General features: G+C 43.7%; 1 protein-coding gene across 1 annotated transcript; it reads left to right on the plus strand.

The window, feature by feature from the left end:
• Positions 1-219: 219 nt before the first annotated feature.
• Positions 220-11,684, plus strand: lin7b (lin-7 homolog B (C. elegans)). The gene is made up of 6 exons (XM_010902273.3): positions 220-583; positions 2,402-2,520; positions 9,211-9,282; positions 9,927-10,136; positions 10,535-10,698; positions 10,818-11,684. Exons 1-6 carry the CDS (start codon positions 508-510, stop codon positions 10,837-10,839), a joined length of 663 nt encoding a protein of 220 aa, XP_010900575.1. The 5' UTR covers positions 220-507; the 3' UTR covers positions 10,840-11,684.
• Positions 11,685-20,505: the final 8,821 nt, after the last annotated feature.

A 20,505-nucleotide genomic window follows, 5' to 3' on the forward strand; every position in this document is an offset into this window, starting at 1 on the left:
TTGCAACTACATGGACATGCTAATTGTAAAAAATAAATAATAATAATAGAACTCCTATCGCTATGTAATATTGCATATCTCAGTGGCTCAAGACATTCGGTAATTACTTTCCGGAACCGCTCGTTTCTGTTTTTGAAACGTTTATAATGAAGTTTTGTTTAGCATATTTCAATATTGGCAGTGAATGACAGCACTGTGGGCGAATCAAACTACACCGTGTTCTTACGTAGCGAGTTGCGTAATTGTATCAGTCTTATTGTGCTATTCGGTGACAGTGGCTCAGGGGTTTTGTTCAAGTCTGGGATCTTCCGAAGAACGCGTTTTTCTGCTTCACATACTCATGCTTTTTCCGAGTGTCCATTTTAACATCCTTATTGACATTTGATCTAGTATTCCACCAGGCCGGCTACTAAGAGAACACCGTAAATCATCCCTTGACTCTCCAATCGTGTCCGGTCGGCGAGATACGTCCACCCCTTTCACCGCAGTGCCAAACGAGGAGTCTGAATGATGTCATCGTATTATCATTCAGGAAAGGAAACAGACATGGCGACGATGACTGAGCCACTCTGCCTAGAAAGAGGTAACTGCACAGAAGAGCATTTTTTTGATTGCAGAAACCGGGTGCATTGTAACACAATCAGACGCGTATTATGATAAGCGCGCTACCGATTTTCCCGCTTCGATTAGGGAATTTATTGTGCTTTTCTTTAGATTTAATATTGCCTGCTACGAACCGTGCGGATTAGCGCATCGGTTAATGCGTAGTGCTTTGACTGACATTCTCATATAAAATATTTTAAATGTAAGTATATGCATAGCCTATCATAGCCCCACCGATGACAAATAGGGTTCCCGTGCATAATAGTAGAAAAAAAAATTAGATATGGCATTTTAATAATACCTTTGCTAATCCCTCTGCCCGCTGTTCAACTTATTTAGAAAACGGTCAAAGGTATTTACGGAGAAGAGGCAAGGATAAGGAACGTGGCCTTTTCTCAATTTCGGTCTTCTGGCCTCCTCTCTCCGAATCCTAAAACCTACTGGAGGAGAATGTCAGAAGGTAGGAGGGACTTGTTTTCTCATTCACTGAGTTTTGAGGAGTGAATGTGAGAAATATAAATAAAAAGGCACATGCAATGGTCCTTTACCCTATGCATGTTTATGGGGTGGATCTCAAAATCAGTCTGTAAAGTAATACAAAAAAAAATAAAAAATCTCAAAGCTGTGCAACAAAATTGTATTGATCAAAATAGAGTAACATATTGTTTTTACATGTGTGCATGCAATTCAATTATGTCAAAAGTAAAGCTGGGGTTTGTTAAGACCATGTCAATTAATTTTGGCTATCAGGGAGTGAGGACAGGTCCACAAGCCTCCTATCAAATGGAATCTGTTGACCCCTTGGTCACTTATCGGTTTACCAGTCACTGAGGAGAGGAGTTAGGAATTATATATTTGTAAATGTTAAGCAACAGTGGTAAATGTTTTACAGATTTTTGTTTTATTTGTGAAATGTTTTTACATCTTCACAGATTTTATTTATATTTGTGAAACATGTTTAAATATTTGCAGTGTCTTTATTTACTAAATATTTTTTCACATTTAAAAATCCTATTTTTATTTGTGAGTTGTGATGAATATATGCACAGATTCTCTAGATATATTTACGAATAGTGAGACATCTAACTCCAGTTCTGTGTCAAGTTATATGTTGGTGTCAAGGAAAAGGCAGGACTGGCAACTTCATGTCCAGTTTAGATTGAAAAGCTCTGGAAGCTGCAGATGAATTGTTGCTTTATTTGTGTGTCCAATGTAACTTATAAAAAAATTATAATACCCATGTGTAATCAAATCATAGTAAATCATCCCATTGAAATATATTGAGTGCTGGTGCCACATCCGTATTACATTATAGCCTGCATAATCTGACCTCTTGATAATGATACCCGCTGTTACAATAAAATGTATTTAGCAGGAACAATCCTACTATGATTTCAGGGTTTTTCTATATTCCACATTTGTTATCTACAATTTCTCCAAATGGAGGTTTTCCAAACACTGACATATTCTACTATGTGTTACTTGTTGCAGTGTTTAATCATGAGTCACTAAGGGGCATATGCAGATATATGTCTAAGGGGCATAATCATGAGTCACTAAGGGGCATATGCAGATATTTAAATATGCAGATATCTCTCAACCAAACAGCATCTGTAGACAGCCATTGAAGGCCATGGTATGGAAACTTTTTGTCGACTTTTATCAGCTGCTAACCAGCTTGAGTAGCTTGATCACATTTTTGTTCAAGCAGGGCTGAAGGCAATCTCCAGGAGAAGCGTCTTGCCTCTTATAGTCTACTCTGTGTTTTTGTTTTACTCACCCTTTGCTTCCACTCCAGATGTGTGCAGGGTGATCGAGTTACTGGACCGGCTCCAGAGAAGCGGCGAGCTGCCCCCTCCCAAACTCCAGGCCCTACAGAGAGTTCTGCAGAGCAAGTTTTGTGCTGCCATCAGAGAGGTAAGATGGGCAAATAACATACAGTCCCTTGTGAAAGTATTCAAACCCCAGACAAATTCGGTCATATAACTGTAGAGTAAAGGGAGGTATAGTTTCAAGTTTCAAGGTTTATTTGTCTAATACCAAACAACACAGCATCAATCTGCACAATGAAATTATTGTGACATGGTACCTGACAACTACGTAGTGACAGTTAAGAAGAGTATTTAAGCAAGAATATATAGCTAGACAGAAAATAATGTTAAAATAAGGCGACAATATATATAACACAACATACGCAACAAACTGCGATACACACACACAGAAATTTGAGCTACATTAGCTCGTCTGCTGGATTGGACCACTTGGACCAGCCTTCGCTCCCCATGTGCATCAGTGTGCCTTGGCCACCCATGATCCTGTTGCCGGTTCACCACTTTTCCTTCCTTGGACCACTTTTGATAGGTACTGACCACTGCAGACTGGGAACACCCCACAAGGGCTGCAGTTTTGGAGATGCTCTGACCCAACTGTCTAACCATCACAATTTGGCCCTTGTGAAAGTAGCACAGATCTACACTAGCTTGTTTTTCCTGCTTCTGACAGATCAACTTTGAGGACAGAATCTTCACTTGCTGCCTAATATAACCCACCCACTGACAATTCTCCGGAAACATCTACCAGATGGCAGCAGTGTGAACAGACCTTAGCCTGGGTGGCTGTGATCTTTGATGATGTTCTGTGCTTTCCTCAGGCATCACGGAGGGGAGATGGCAGCTGATGATCAGGCATATCAGGCAGTAATGCAGCCTGAGAGGATGCTTTGAATGGTGCACTTGTAGAAGTTGGTGAGAGTTTTTGCAGACGTCAAATTTCTTGAGTCTCCTCAGGAAGTATAGTCAATCAATCAATCTAATTTATTTATAAAGCCCTTTTTACAACAGCAGTTGTCACAAAGTGCTTTACAGAGACACCCGGCCTTAAACCCCAAGGAGCAAACAACAGTAGTTTTGGATTTCAGTGGCTATGAAAAACTCCCTAAGAAGGCCGAATTTTAGGAAGAAACCTAGAGAGGACCCAGGCTCAGAGGGGTGACCAGTCCTCTTCTGGCTGTGCCGGGTGAGATATTTCTCTGGGCTAAATCCAGAGTCTATTTGATTTCAGACTAGGTCAAAAGTATGACCAGGTGGACAAGGACGGGGACAGCAACGGGCCCCCCAAACCAGGTACTCCGCAGGTGTGGACCAGGACCTCATCTCCTCCTAAAATTTTTAACTGGAGGAGACTGACAAAAGTTAGAAAGTGCATTCCTCATATCCTGCAGCACAATAATATAGCAGCGTAACACCTTGGAACTGAGACGGGGGGTTGTTTTTGGGCAGTTTTTACTGCCGATATCACTTGTCTGGACCAAGTGAGGTTATCTTTGATGAACACACTGAGAAACCTGAGTTTGGAGACACTGTCCACTTCAGTTCCATCGATGTGTATGGGGGCATGACCCCCCCCTCTGCCACTTCCTGAAGTCCACGATCATCTCTGTAGTCTTTCAGATGTTGAGAGAGAGGTTGTTGTCCTGGCACCATGTAGCCAGGTTCCTTACCTCCTCTCTGTATGCAGTGTGATGGCAATTCTATTGATTAGAACTGATTAGGAAGTAGGTATTCTCTTTGCACCATTAGCAGTTTATTTGCAAATAGAGTGATACACACAGATACAGTATCTCACAAAAGTGAGTACACCCCTAACATTTTTGCAAATATTTGATTCTATCTTTTCATGTGACAACACTGAGGAAATAACACTTTTCTACAGTAAAAAGTAGAGTGTACAGCTTGTATAACAGTGAAAATTTGCTGTACCCTCAAAATAACAACACACAGCCATTAATGTCTAAAACGCTGGCAACAAAAGTGAGTGCAACCCCAAGTGAAAATGTCCAAATTGGGCCCAATTAGCCATTTTCCCTCCCCGGTGTCATGTGACTCATTAGTGTTACAAGGTCTCAGGTGTGAATGGGGAGCAGGTGTGTTAAATTTGGTGTTATCACTCTCACACTCCCTCATACTGGTCAATGGAAGTTCAGCATGGCACCTCATGGCAAAAACTGAGCTGCAGCACGGTGGCCAAGACCGTACAGCGGTTTAACAGGACAGGTTCCACTCAAAACAGACCTCGCCATGGTCGACCAAAGCAGGTGAGTGCACATGCTCAGCGTCCTATCCAGAGGTTATCTTTGGGAAATAGACGTATGAGTGCTGCCAGCATTGCTGCAGAGGTTGAAGGGGTGGGGGGGGCAGCCTGTCAGTACTCAGACCATACACCGCACACTGCATCAAATTGGTCTGTATGGCTGTCGTCACAGAAGGAAGCCTCTTTTAAAGATGATGCACAAGAAAGCCCACAAACAGTTTGCTGAAGACAAGCAGACGAAGGACATGAATTACTGGAACCATGTCCTGTGGTCTGATGAGACCAAGATAAACTTATTTGGTTCAGATGGTGTCAAGCGTGTGTGGCGGCAACCAGGTGAGGAGTACAAAGACAGTGTGTCTTGCTTACTGTCAAGCATGGTGGTGGGAGTGTCATGGTCTGGGGCTGCATGAGTGCTGCCGGCACTAGGGAGCTACAGTTCATTGAGGGAACGATGAATGCCAACATGTACTGTGACTTACTGAAGCAGAGCATTCTCCCCTCCCTTCGGAGACTGGGCCACAGGGCAGGATTCCAACATGATAACGACCCCAAACACACCTCCAAGACGACACTGCCTTGCTAAAGAAGCTGAGGGTAAAGGTGATGGACTGGCCAAGCATGTGTCCAGACCAAACCCTATTGAGCATCTGTGGGGCATCCTCAAATGGAAGGTGGAGGAGCGCAAGGTCTCTAACATCCACCAGCTCTGTGATGTCGTCATGGAGGACTGGAAGAGGACTCCAGTGTCAACCTGTGAAGCTCTGGTGCGCTCCATGCCCAAGAGGGTTAAGGCAGTGCTGGAAAATAATGGTGGCCACACAAAATATTGACAATTGGGCTCAATTTGGACATTTTAGCTTAGGGGTGTACTCACTTTTGTTGACAGCGGTTTAGACGTAATGGCTGTGTGTTATTTTGAGGAGACAGCAAATGTACACTGTTATACAAGCTGTACACTACTTTCCATTGTAGCAAAGTGTCATTTCTTCAGTGTTGTCACATGAAAAGATATAATCAAATATTTGCAAAAGTGTGAGGGGTGCACTCACTTCTGAGAGATACTGTACCAGGTCAATGGGATCTGAGGTAACTAGAAAATCATCAATACGTATAAAAGAATGGGTGGGGGTAAGAATCTGCACGATCGTACTACAAAAAAACCTATGTTCCTTATCCTTCCTTCCCCTTGTTGTGTGTCTTCCTCTATCCTGTCCTAAAACTCATTGATCTGCATCTACCCCCATCCTGACAAAAGGTTTGTTTCCCTCAACCCCTCATTCATCTTTTCCCACAATTACAACACAACCAAATATTCTTCCTTTTGTTATTGATAGGGCTAAATACCATTTTCATTAACTCAATACAGTAATTCCTTTACACATTTGTAGAACACAAAAACACATCAGTGACCCTGACAAACACGTCTTGTGAAAAGAGTTGGACCTGCCCACCTTTCGATGTTTTTACTTTTGTAGTCTGATTTCAGTAACATACATTGCTGTTAGAATCAAGTAACAAATTGGCCTAACTGTCATTAATAGAAACATCAGCACCACAAATGATATGACGCAGTGGTAAACTATGAGCGGCTTGGTTAAATAAAAAGTTACTTTTATAGAAAAATAATAGTTTTTTGTGTGGCAGTAGGCCACAGTTTATGTCAGGTGCCTCGGCTATATCTCTGAAGGGGAAACTTTGGCATCAGATCTGCTAATACTCTTTTTAGAGGGCTGGGAACCAGGCTGATCTTAAAGCTACTGAACTTATCTTCACCACTAGTCCTCTTTCTCAGCACTGATGTGTTTCTCTTATCTCCAATTCATCTCATGCTTTAGGCAACTCATCAAATAAATGTTTTTCAAAAGATCAATAACTGGCCACAGTTGGCTTCTACACGCTGTGTGTGGTGGCTACAGAAAAGTTTGCATAGTGCCAGTATGGAGTTACCAAATTCCAACAGCTGTTTCGTCAGTCAGAAACAAAATCGATGCTAGCGTGACTGATTACTGAATTTATTTTGTTTCCGCTTGCAATGCAGCTTTTGTTGCTTGGGACACATTGTCTCAATTCATGAATTTGGACAATGCTAATAATGCTAATTCCAGCCTGGGACATAAGTGAATAATGGCACACACACACAAACTCAAGGTAACTGATATTTCACCCAAAAACCCTTTCTCTTTAAGTGCATCCACTTCAGTGTGGGTAACAGCAGTTGGATTTTACAAATTAACATTTTATAATCTACATTGGCAAATGGGTGAAATGTTTTGAAACTTCTTAGTGGTGTTTAGATTATATACAGCTCTGTAAAAAATGAAGAGACCACCGCAAAATGATCAATATCTCTGGTTTTACTATTAGTATGTGTAAAATGAATTTTTTTGTTTTATTCTATAAACTACTGACAACATTACTCCCAAATCCCAAATAAAAATATTGTCATTTAAGAGTATTTATTTGTGGAAAACAACAACTGGTCAAAATAACCAAAAAATATGCATTGTTTTCATTTTTCAACAACTAAATACTAATGTTTTAAGGAAGAGTATAGAAATCAATATTTTGTGGAATATCCCTGACCATCCATCTTCCTCTAGATCAAATTCCACAGGTTTTCAATGGGGTTCAGGTCTGGAGATTGGGATGGCCATGGCCAGGGTCTTGATCTGGTGGTCCTCCATCCACACCTTGATTGACCTGGCTGTGTGGCATGGAGCATTGTCCTACTGGAAAAAACAATTCTCAGAGTTGCGGAACATTGTCAGAGCAGAAGGAAGCAGGTGTTCTTCCAGGATAACCTTCTACTTGGCTTGATTCATGTGTCCTTGACAAATCTGCCCGATTCCAGCCTTGCTGAAGCATCGCCAGATTGTCACCAATCTTACAAAAAATGTCACAGTGGGTGCGAGACACTGTGGCTTGTAGGCCTCTCCAGGTCTACGTCTAACCATTAGACGACCAGGTTGCTGAAAATTTGACTTGTCAGAGAAGATGACCTTACTCCATTCCTCTACGGTCCAATCCTTATGGTCTTTTGCAAACTTCAGCCTGGCTCTTCTTTGCTTCTCGTTGATGAAGGGCATTTTCCTAGCTTTGCATGTCTTCAGCCCTGCCCCTAGGAGCCTGTTTCGAACCGTCCTTGCCATGCATTTCACCCCAGCTGCTGTTTGCCATTCTTTTTGTTGGTCACTTGACGTCATCCTACGATTGTTGAGTGACATTCGAACAGTCATCTCAGTCAGTGGACAGTCGTTTCACCCTCTGCCAGTCTGTAGCTTTGTTGTTCCCAATGTCGGTTGCTGGACCTTGTTCTTATGAACACACTGAAAATGATTACTTTTGTAACCAACATGCCTAAAAAACACACAACATAGCTAACTCTGTTAACTGGCATATTGTATTTATGCATATTTATTTTCCATGCAAAAATGTTTTCATAATTGAACTTAATTTATTATTATTATTTTTTTTTCTGTTAACAACTGTTATTACAGCAGGCAAAGGCCTAAAAAAATCCCTTTTTAGGGTTATTAGTCAGCAAATGTTGCAGCATATTTGCCTTAAAACTTAACTTTCAACACAACAGAGTAAGCTACATTACATAAGGTATAGTGTATAACAGTTATATAGGTATAATAGTTATTATGGCAGACATAAATCTTTGAAATCACTTCTGAAGATTTTCACTCAAAGCAAATGTTGCTATAATTGCTGTCATCGAACTTAATACAGTATGTTTTTATACTACGTGGTTTTAACGACAGCGATTCCAGCAGCCCAGACCCAAGAAATCAACTTTTAGGGCAACTCACTCAATATGAACAGGAGAGCCTCGTATGGGCTTTGACAAGTGAGGTGAAGTCAGGAGTCATTTCTGTTGAAGCAGTGTGTGGTACTGCTGCAAGATGTTCATCAGTGAGGCTGCATCTGCACTTGGACTTGTTGAATTGTAGCATCGGGTGACAGTTTTAGTATTTCGCTGCATGCTTGCTCTGGAACTGCCTCTGCAAATTGTTCTCTTTAAAAACGGTGACGTTAGCTTAACATATTAAGCAAGTTGCTTTACCTACGACTTCTGAAAATAAATATTTTCCTGTCAATAGCTTGTTAAATACCCTGCATTCGTGATCAACTTTTCTTAGGCTCATTTCCAGAGATCGCTAGCCATTAATTGCGTACAGTACGTACAAATGATAACTTCCGCGCGTGGATTCTGGTGCTGGTACCTACGTATCATAGCAACGCAAATACCTTGTTTTCAACTGTATTTTAAACAGACAGTATGATACTGCTGTACTTATTACTGGGAGTTCCACGGGACTTTTAATTTGCAAAATAAAAAATATGCAACAGTAAATAAAGTAATCTGCGGACCTCGTCAGGTATTTTTTATTTTGTTTATTTTAAGTTTTGGATGTATCGCGGGCCGGATAGAATGACTCAACGGGCCGGATCCGGCCCGGGGGCCTTATCTTACCCAGGTCTGCTCTACTCTGTCCATTTCTCCAACAGGTGTATGAACAGCTCTATGACACACTTGATATTGTGGGAGGACCAGAGGTTCGTGCCCAGGCGACTGCTAAGGTATTAAATACGAACATCTGCACACATTAATATACAAACTTTTTTATGACTTCTCAAGACAATAAATTGACCAAACCTCTAACACTTACCCCAACCTTAGCCTAAGTAACCTACAATTACTTGCCTTAGTACAGAAGCACTGTACTAAGGCAAGACTTGGAAAAAGTCCTAACCTTTCAGGGTTTCATGTAATGCCACAACATTTTGGTGAATGTTTGTCCTGAAATGGTAGGTACACACACACACACAAACTATTTAACAGTGGGTAGAGGTTTATTAATGACTAAACTGACTACCAAGAGAAAGTGTACACTAGTGTACACTAGTAAATGTAAAATACTTTGTAAGATCATCCAGATGCTGTGAACATACAATATCTCAGCATATTAGCATTACACATCCCATATTCCCCAAAAGCCATGTTGATTCCTCCAGAGTTGGCAGGAAAGGTTCCAGTAACTTTCACAATATTTTCCAGAATTTATGCAACCCTCCTCCTGAGAAATGTTAAAAAGAAAAAATCTTTGTGAATAGAATTCAAAGGATTTGCGTTTATATTACTAAATATGTTTTACTCCATCTCTATTTCTCCTCCCTCCCCTGCAATACCCAACCTCGTCTCCGTCCTGCCTTCACTATTCCAGGCCACAGTGGCAGCGTTTGCGGCCAGCGAGGGACATGCCCACCCACGGGTGGTGGAGCTGCCCAAGACTGAGGAGGGCCTGGGTTTTAACATCATGGGAGGCAAAGAGCAGAACTCTCCTATCTACATCTCCCGGGTCATCCCCGGCGGTGTGGCAGACCGACAGGGGGGGCTGAAGAGGGGTGACCAACTGCTCTCTGTCAATGGAGTGGTAAGAGGAGACTGGGGCACTTAACTTTCCAGAGTATCTGAATGGAGTTGAGCAATCAGAATCGCTTAAATTGCTAACTCCTGCACAGGTGGACAATAAACTGCCACTCCCTATTTACTTCATAAATGATGTTTAAAGTGGCATTGGTTGGCTTTTTCAGGAAAAAACTCTTATCTATCTTTCCACACTTACCTCTCAAATGAATCATAAAAATTACAAAAGAATAGCTTAAAACAACAAAACTTAATATAATTCCTTTATTCTGCTTTCATGATTATAATTACAACTCTTCACAGCCAGTTCTGCACTCTACCCAAATTCCTCATGCCTTGCTTCTACAGCTGTATTCTACTTGCATACTGATGCTTACTAGTAATGTTTGTGTGTGTGCACTACAGAGTGTGGAGGGGGAGCACCACGAGAAGGCTGTGGATCTGCTCAAGGCTGCTCAGGGCTCAGTGAAGCTGGTGGTCAGGTACACACCCAAAGTGCTGGAGGAGATGGAGGCCCGTTTTGAGAAGATGAGGAGTGCCAGAAGACGCCAGCAGCACACCAGCTACTCGTGAGCGCGCACACAAAAAAGCATAAAGCGTGGGCACGCTCACTCTCTCAGGTACACAAAGATACTTTATTTTGGTCTTTATTTGGTGTAATTTTCTTTTTTCCTGCTTCTCAACACAGATCTCTGGAGTCCCGAGGCTAGGCTCTCCTAACCTAGGTCAAGCCAGTTGGATACGCCCATGTTAGTTCTGCTCCAACAGAAGTCCTGAAGATAGAGAAGATGGAAGAGACCAAAGTAGCCAACCTAGCTAGATTTGTTATTGATACGTTTGTGAAATGTAAGAAAAGGACATATATGATCCCTCTCCTCTACTTAGCAGGGGACTGCCTAGCCCTAGCTCCTATTTTCCCCCTAAATGTGATTTCCTCTCCCAGTGTTGAACTTGCATCCTGGTGTATGGCAACCATTGGTTTAGCATTAGGATAAAGGAGAGTCAAGCATGTTGGATGTAGTTTTACATGCATAGGTCTTATTTACTTTTCTACTCTATAACAAGGTGATCAGGTATGAACAGTACACGTAGCACTCGAAAGCAGAGTGCAATGTTCCTGGTACTGTACCGCAACAGCTAAGGTTATCCAAGACTGGCTTTTGTATGTCCATCGGAAATAGTGTGAATCCATATGAACTGTTTGATTCCATACAGTTACTAACATTGCTAATACTTAAGTTAGACAGCCTGATAGTCACACTAGCTACATTATTCATATTTATTAGGTTCTAATTGTTAAACAGAGAACTTTTTTGATAGAAAAGATAAAAGATCTGAAGTAAAATGCCTTACTTGTAAGCTTTGGCAACAAATATTTAAGTTTCCCACTTGTAATTCTGACTTGTAGTGTCAAGGTGACATTTCTCGAAGTTGGAGCTTCCAATATTTCCGATTGCACATGAACAGCATAGTTAGTTAACGTTGCGAGGCTTTCATATTGACTATTTATGTTTATGTACTTATTTATTCTTGAAATAAAACTGGTAAAGGTTTGGACAGTCTCATAGTTTGAGTTCATATTTGCTTTATAAATTTACAAAACAATGCAGAATGTACCATGAATGGACGGTACATGGTGTCATGAATGTGGACCCTGACTGGTTTGACACTATACATACCAATAAAGCCATTTAAACTAAAGTGTTGTGTGTAAGAGAGGTTGCAATTGCTAAATAGTAGGATTTGTTTATTTTATACTGACCAATTGGTTTGTTGACCAACCATTAATGGCCACAAAATGATTAAAGTTGCGAGCAGTGTTTCAGGGGGCCATGCGGGGCACAGGAAGCATCTCACCTACATGCTCTCACTAGAAGTATTTTTTGCTATTGCTATATAAATGGCCAATGATGCTAGTAGTCAGGATGTCCAATCAAAGAAGAGGAAATCAAAACAAAGACCTTGAAACAAAAAAAGGAACCAGGCAACCCTAGTTCAGCCGATTAGAAGGGATGAATATTGTTGTCGCTGGCAGGTTTCAATCCCTGGTTTTTAACCATTACACTATTTGAACAGCAGAATGGAACTTTTACCTCGGCCATTACATTTTTGCTGAAATAATGAGGACCACAAGAACATTTATTAATGGAAATAAAGAGTAGTCTTGTACAATGATTCCTGTAAATGGCTAGATAATAGCTATACAGCCTACATATAACAAAAACAATGACTCAATCACTCCTTGGCTAATTAATTTCTTTGGAAAACAATGACACTCATTGGCAGAGTATTCACCCCCCCCCCCCCCCTCTCCTGACCCTCTATCTGAAATCACCCAATGCTTCCAGAAGTTGTCCTTGTCCCAAATGGAGGTACAACAATGCCCCCCCCCTCACTATACTCACCCTCTCCCCCTCTATCACACTCCCCCCTCTCCTCCTCTACCACACTCACCAATCAGGGAGCTAGTTCTAACCAAAGAGAGCAGAGCTCATCTTTCCCTATGTCCCACTCCTCCCCCCGTGTAAAACGATTGCTTAGACAACTGCCACATCGTCAGCAACCTTGTCCTTTATTTCCACGAAGCACAGAATATACTCTGTAATGTACTTCGGGTCCCTGCTATTGTGAAAATAGCAATGCCGACTGTTTTGAGTACAAGCTAGGATCCAGTATCTCTATTCCTGTGTTGATTAGAAATAGAAGGAATCGTGAGCATGCAACCAATAAAGTAAACTTGTCTAATCTGTTAACTGTAACACGTCAACCTACTAATCCAGGAACCCCTATTATATCTATTAAGCTGGCTTTACTTAATATCAGATCTCTCGCCAACAAATCATTCTTGGTAAATTACATTATAATATCCTACAACCTAGATTTTATGTTTCCCACTAGAACATGGCGAACAGAAGATTGTAGGGCTGCAATTCTTAACGAGACAGCACCCAAAATATGATATGAATACATGTCGAAATGGTAGGAAAGGAGTAGGAGTGGCTGCCCTATTCAAAGTTACATTCCAGTGCAAAGAAAAGACACTAGGTAATTGTCTTTTGAATACCTCTGTTTTACATTAAAGGGTACCCCCAAAATTTTGTTTTTAACCATTTACACACGATACACGATATTCAGCAACATTTATTGATGATTTTGCTGAACTACTCTCTGTTTTATCAGTTGATTATAACCTGTTTATTATTACAGGGGATTGTAACATCCACATAGATAATAGTACAGACAATAATGCCAAATAACTTTTTACACTACTTGACACTTTTGATCTCACTCAACATGTGAAAGAGCATATACACACTCAAGGCCACATTCTAGATCTGGTTATCACTAAAGGTCTCGATATTTCCTCTGTCTTGGTTAAAGACTTGGCTGTGTCTGATCATTTCTGTGTATTTTTTGATTCACTTGTCACCCTGAATGCTCCAGTAAACTCTGTTTCTGTTAAGAAAAGGTACATTACTGAGAGTACCTATGCTCCGTTTATGGAAGCCATAGCTATCTCTCCAACAATAAGTGCTGAGTCAGTTGATGTACTCCTGGATAGTTCCAGTGCCAAAATATTGAATGTCATGGATCGTGTTGCACCGGTAATGTAAAGAAAACTATGAGCAAACAGAAAACACCATGGAGGACCACCATGATGGTAAGTACCCTGAATAGAGAATGTAGGAAAGCTGAATGTATGTGGATGAAAACTAAACTGTCTATGCCCCGAGCCCAGCGCAGAGATGGCTAGGGGCACAGCCAGGACGTGACATAAACTTCAAATCCACTATGACATCTATAAACAAAGCCTTGGTAGGTTCCACAATGAGTTTCACAGGGCCAGAAAGCAAAATTTATCAGGAATTATCAAAAAAAATATCAACAATACCCACACTCTATTTGTCATGGTCGACAAGCTTACAAACCCAATAAAGCAGATAACATAAGAACTCATGTCCACTGTGAAATGTAATGAATTTGCGTGTTTCTTTAGTGAAAAAATTATAAGTATTAGACGGAACATCAGAACGACACAGTCTAACAAGGACTCTGTACCGTCACCATGACCACCAAGACATAACTTGATTATTATGTCATATTTTAATACAATTGAACTGCCACCTAAACGTGGTGGAGGGGTTTGAGTACCCGAGTGACCCTAGGAGCTATGTTGTCTGGGGCTATATGCCCCTGGTAGGGTCTCCCAAGGCAAACAGATCCTAGGCGACGGGTCAGACTAAGAGCGGTTCAAAAACCCCTTAATGATGAAAAATAATTTGTGTCCTGTGACGTCACCCGGCATGGCGCAGCCGGGGCCCCACCCTGGAGCCAGGCCCGGGGTTGGGGCTCGTTCGCGAGCGCCTGGTGGCCAGGCCTTTCCCCATGGGGCCCGGCCGGGCCCAGCCCGAACGAGCGACATGGGGCCGCCCTCCCGTGGGCTCACCACCCACAGGAGGGACCATAAGGGGCCGGTGCAGAGAGGATCGGGCGGCAGTCGAAGGCGGGGGCCTAGACAACCCGATCCCTGGACACGGAAACTAGCTCTAGGGACGTGGAACGTCACCTCGCTGTCGGGGAAGGAGCCTGAGATCGTGCGTGAGGTTGAGAGGTTCCGACTAGAGGTAGTCGGGATCACCTCTACGCACGGCTTGGGCTCTGGAACCACACTCCTTGAGAGAGGATGGACTCTTCACCACTCTGGAGTTGCCCATGGTGAGAGGCGGCGGGCTGGTGTGGGTTTGCTTATAGCTCCCCAGCTCTGCCGCCATGTGTTGGAGTTTACCCCGGTGAACGAGAGGGTCGTTTCCCTGCGCCTACGGGTTGGGGATAGGTCTCTCACTGTTGTGCCTATGGGCCGAACGGCAGTGCAGAGTACCCAACCTTCTTGGAGTCTCTGGGAGGGGTGCTGGAAAGTGCTCCGACTGGGGACTCTATCGTTCTACTGGGGGACTTCAACGCCCACGTGGGCAACGACAGTGACACCTGGAGGGGCATGATGGGGAGGAACGGCCCCCCTGATCTGAACCCGAGCGGTGTTCAGTTCTTGGACTTCTGTGCTAGTCACAGTTTGTCCATAATGAACACCATGTTCAAGCATAAGGGTGTCCATCAGTGCACGTGGCACCAGGACACCCTAGGCCGCAGGTCGATGATCGACTTTGTTGTCGTTTCATCTGACCTGCGGCCGTATGTCTTGGACACTCGGGTGAAGAGAGGGGCGGAGCTGTCAACTGATCACCACCTGGTTGTGAGTTGGATCCGATGGCGGGGGAGGAAGCTGGACAGACTCGGCAGGCCCAAGCGTACTGTAAGGGTCTGCTGGGAACGTCTGGCAGAGTCTCCTGTCAGAGAGATCTTTAACTCCCACCTCCGGCAGAGCTTCAACTGGATCCCGAGGGAGGCTGGAGATATTGAGTCCGAGTGGACCATGTTCTCCACCGCCATTGTCGAAGCGGCCGCTCGGAGCTGTGGCCGTAAGGTCTCCGGTGCCTGTCGAGGCGGCAATCCCCGAACCCGGTGGTGGACACCGGAAGTAAGGGATGCCGTCAAGCTGAAGAAGGAGTTCTATCAGGCCTGGTTGGCTTGTGGGACTCCTGAGGCAGCTGACGGGTACCGACAGGCCAAGCGGACTGCAGCCCGGGTGGTTGTGGAGGCAAAAACTCGGGCCTGGGAGGAGTTCGGTGAGGCCATGGAGAAGGACTATCGGCTGGCCTCGAAGAGATTCTGGCAAACCATCCGGCGCCTCAGGAGAGGGAAACAGTGCCCTACCAACGCTGTTTACAGTAGAGGTGGGCAGCTGTTGACCTCAACTGGGGATGTCGTCGGGCGGTGGAAGGAGTACTTCGAGGATCTCCTCAATCCCGCCGTCACGTCTTTCATTGAGGAAGCAGAGGATGAGGGCTCAGAGGTGGACTCGTCCATCACTCGGGCTGAAGTCACAGAGGTGGTTAAGAAACTCCTCGGTAGCAAGGCACCGGGGGTGGATGAGATCCGCCCTGAGTACCTCAAGTCTCTGGATGTTGTGGGGCTGTCTTGGCTGACACGCCTGTGCAACATTGCGTGGCAGTCGGGGACAGTGCCTCTGGGATGGCAGACCGGGGTGGTGGTCCCTCTTTTTAAGAAGGGGGACCGGAGGGTGTGTTCCAACTATAGGGGGATCACACTTCTCAGCCTCCCCGGGAAAGTCTATGCCAGGGTTCTGGAGAGGAGAATACGGCCGATAGTAGAACCTCGGATTCAGGAGGAACAGTGTGGTTTTCGTCCGGGCCGTGGAACACTGGACCAGCTCTATACCCTCTACAGGGTGATGGAGGGTTCATGGGAGTTTGCCCAACCAATCCACATGTGTTTTGTGGATTTGGAGAAGGCATTCGACTGTGTCCCTCGCGGCATCCTGTGGAGAGTGCTTCGGGAATATGGGGTCCTGGGTCCCTTGCTAAGGGCTGTCAGGTCCCTGTACGACCGAAGCAGGAGCTTGGTCTGCATTGCCGGCAGTAAGTCAGACTTGTTCCCTGTGCATGTTGGACTCCGGCAGGGCTGCCCTTTGTCACCGGTTCTGTTCGTAATTTTTATGGACAGAATTTCTAGGCGCAGCCAGGGGCCGGAGGGTGTCAGGTTTGGGGACCACACGATTTCGTCTCTGCTCTTTGCGGATGATGTTGTCGTGTTGGCCCCTTCAAGCCAGGACCTTCAGCATGCACTTGGACGGTTTGCAGCCGAGTGTGAAGCGGTGGGGATGAAAATCAGTACCTCCAAATCCGAGGCCATGGTCCTCAGTCGGAAAAGGGTGGCTTGCCCACTTCAGGTTGGTGGAGAGTGCCTGCCTCAAGTGGAGGAGTTTAAGTATCTAGGGGTCCTGTTCACGAGTGAGGGAGGGAAGGAAGGAACGGGAGATTGACAGACGGATCGGTGCAGCTTCTGCAGTAATGCGGTCAATGTATCGGCCTGTCGTGGTGAAGAAAGAGCTGAGCCGCAAGGCAAAGCTCTCGATTTACCGGTCAATCTATGTTCCTACTCTCACCTATGGTCATGAGCTTTGGGTCATGACCGAAAGGACAAGATCCCGGATACAGGCGGCCGAAATGAGCTTTCTCCGCAGGGTGGCTGGGCGATCCCTTAGAGATAGGGTGAGAAGCTCGGTCACCCGGGAGGAGCTCAGAGTAGAGCCGCTGCTCCTCCACATCGAGAGGGGTCAGCTGAGGTGGCTTGGGCATCTGTTTCGGATGCATCCGGAATGCCTTCCTGGGAAGGTGTTCTGGTCCCGTCCCACCGGGAGGAGACCCCGGGGAAGACCTAGGACACGCTGGAGGGACTATGTCTCCCGGCTGGCCTGGGAACGCCTCGGTGTCCCCCCGGAAGAGCTGGAGGAAGTGTCTGGGGAGAGGGAAGTCTGGGCATCCCTGCTTAGACTGCTGCCCCTGCGACCCGGCCCCGGATAAGCGGAAGAAGATGGTATGGTATGGTAAAAATTCCTAGAATAAACAGTTCGACATCTTAAAGCTTCCACTTGCTGTCTCGACACACTGCCATCAGTCTTTATTATTTTTTTAACTCAATAACAATGGACCTATAGCAAATAGTTAATAGCTGCAATCAGGCATTTTCCCAACGTCTCTAAAAACAGCTGCCATTAAACCCTATTAAAAAAGAGAACACTGTATATAATGAACAACTATAGACCTGTATCAAATCTCCCTTTTATAGCCAAGATCATTGAGAAGGTTGTCTTCAATCAACTCAGCAATTTTGTAACCTCAAGCGGTCTCTTAGACAAATTTCAGTCAGGTTTCCGACCTCACCACAGTACTGAAACGGCCCTGATTAAAGTTTTAAATGATATACGGCTGAATACTGATTCTGATAAAATAACAGTTCTGATTCTATTAGCATTTGACACTGTAGATCATAGAACACTTATAGATAGGCTGGAAAATTGTGTAGGACTCTCCAGGATCTAGATGGCCGGAGTTACTTTGTCACCATTGGCAATCATGAATCTGATAGGGTGGCTATGATATACGGAGTTCCACAGGTATCAGTTCTCGGACCGCTTCTGTTCAATCTCTATATGCTACCTCTGGGCCAAATACTACAGAACAACAACATTAACTACCACAGCTATGCCTGTGATACTCAAATATATATGGCTCTCGAACCACATAACAACAGCTCAATAGACTCTCTGTGTCACTGTATAGAGCACATAAATATCTGGATGAACTGAAATTATTGTGTTTGGCAACAAAAGTAAAGAGCTGGATTTTCGGTCCCTTAAAACCAGGGATCAAAACCAGTAGTCTTGGTGTTCTGATAGACTCAGATCTCACATTTAACAGTCATATAAAAGCGGTCACCAAAACAGCATTCTATCATCTAAAAAATATAGCCAGAATCAAAGGCTTTGTGTCCCAAAAAGACCAAGAGAAATTCTTCAATGCTTTGCAGGACTCTTAGATCCATGAACACAGGTCTGCTAGTAGAGCCCAGAGTCCAAACTAAACATGGAGAAGCTGCATTTAGCCCTAATGCTATACAAATCTGGAATAAACTATCAGAAGATCTTAGATGTGCGCCAAACGTATACATTTTTTAATCCTGGTTAAAAACACTTCTCACGTGCCTTTGACTGAGCACTTAAACTTAACCACACTGTTTAGCCTTATAGTCAGGTTTCCTATGTTTTTATCAAATTTTTTTATCTTTATAAGTTTTCTTATTGTATTTTTTTATTATTATGATGTATTCATTTGTTTTGATGTTTTCATTTGAGTATTTGTTTTTATGTTATTGTACTTTCATATATTTTTCTTTGCAAAGCACATTGAATTGTTTTGATGTATGAATTGTGCTATATAAATAAACTTGCTTGCTTGCTACTTGCCAACATTGAGCACTCTCATTTTAAGCAACTAATAAAAGGATAACATATCCTCCAATAATAGACCTCTGCTAAAATCATATCTCTAAATCACATTTAAATGCAAATGGATTACCTGAGGTTGAAAGAGAATTTGACTTCTCGATCTCTATCACTGATGTTCCCACTGTGTTTCTCTTCGTCCTCTTGGTCTTAAAAGACAATACAGTAAATTACATATTCTTTAAAGACATTTCAATATAACTCTTTTAGGAGAGCAGTAAGATTGATTTAATTCATACAGTATGGACAATTTACTGCCCTCAGAACAATTTGTAGAAACTGAAGACATCATAAAATATCAACATCACTCCCAATCTACACTGAACAAAATTATAAATGCAACACTTTTTGCCCCCATTTATCATGAGCTGAACTCAATTATCTAAGACTTTCTCTATGTACACAAAAGGCATATTTCTCTCAAATATTGTTCACAAATCTGTCTAAATCTGTGTTAGTGAGCACTTCTCCTTTGCCGAGATAATCCATCCACCTCACTGGTGTGGCATATCAAGAGGCTGATTAGACAGCATGATTATTGCATAGGTGTGCCTTAGGCTGGCCACAATAAAAGGCCACTCTAAAATGTGGAGTTTCACTGTATTGGGGGGGGTCCGGGGAGGGTCCGAAAACCAGTCAGTATCTGGTTTGACCACCATTTGCCTCACGCAGTGCAACACATCTCCTTCGCATAGAGTTGATCAGGTTGCTAATTGTGGCCTGTGGAATGTTGGTCCACTCCTCTTCAATGGCTGTGGGAAGTTGCTGGATATTGGCAGGACTTGGAACATGCTGTCGTATACGCCGATCCAGAGCGTCCCAAACATGTTCAGTGGGTGACATGTCTGGTGAGTATGCTGGCCATGCAAGAACTGGGATGTTTTCAGATTCCAGGAATTGTGTACAGATCCTTGCAACATGGGGCCGTGCATTATCATGCTGCAACATGAGGTGATGGTTGTGGATGAATGGCACAATAATGGGCCTCAGGATCTCATTACGGTATCTCTGTGCATTCAAAATGCCATCAATAAAATGGATCTGTGTTCGTTGTCCATAACACACGACTGCCCATACAATAACCCCACCGCCACCATAGGCCACTCGATCCACAACGTTGAAATCAGCAAACCGCTCACCCACACGACACCATACACACTGTCTGCCATCTGCCCTGTACAGAGAAAACGCAAAGTGTTGCGTTTATAATTTTGTTCAGTTTATGTTCTCACCTTGACTTTCTTCCTCTTATCAGACTCCTGCTCAGTCTGAGGCAGGAGAACATTCTTGGATTTACTTTGAAAATGAGTGCCCCCTGCTGGTCCTCCCACACTGCTTCCCACAGCATCGGATCTTCCATCCTTGGGCCGAACAACACCAAACAGGCTTAGTGTCAGCGGCCAGCCAGCAGGATGTATGGTTCAATGCTGCAATATAGTTAATGACATTGATC

The sequence above is a fragment of the Esox lucius genome, chromosome 11 (assembly GCF_011004845.1).
Source record: "Esox lucius isolate fEsoLuc1 chromosome 11, fEsoLuc1.pri, whole genome shotgun sequence".
NCBI classification, from domain to species: domain Eukaryota; kingdom Metazoa; phylum Chordata; class Actinopteri; order Esociformes; family Esocidae; genus Esox; species Esox lucius.

Bases quoted from the DNA above. Each gene is read 5' to 3' on its own strand.
- lin7b (XM_010902273.3), top strand. From the start codon at position 508: ATGATGTCATCGTATTATCATTCAGGAAAGGAAACAGACATGGCGACG. The intron at 584-2,401 runs GTAACTGCACAG...CTTCCACTCCAG, and splicing joins GCCACTCTGCCTAGAAAGAG to ATGTGTGCAGGGTGATCGAG. The intron at 2,521-9,210 runs GTAAGATGGGCA...TTTCTCCAACAG, and splicing joins TTTGTGCTGCCATCAGAGAG to GTGTATGAACAGCTCTATGA.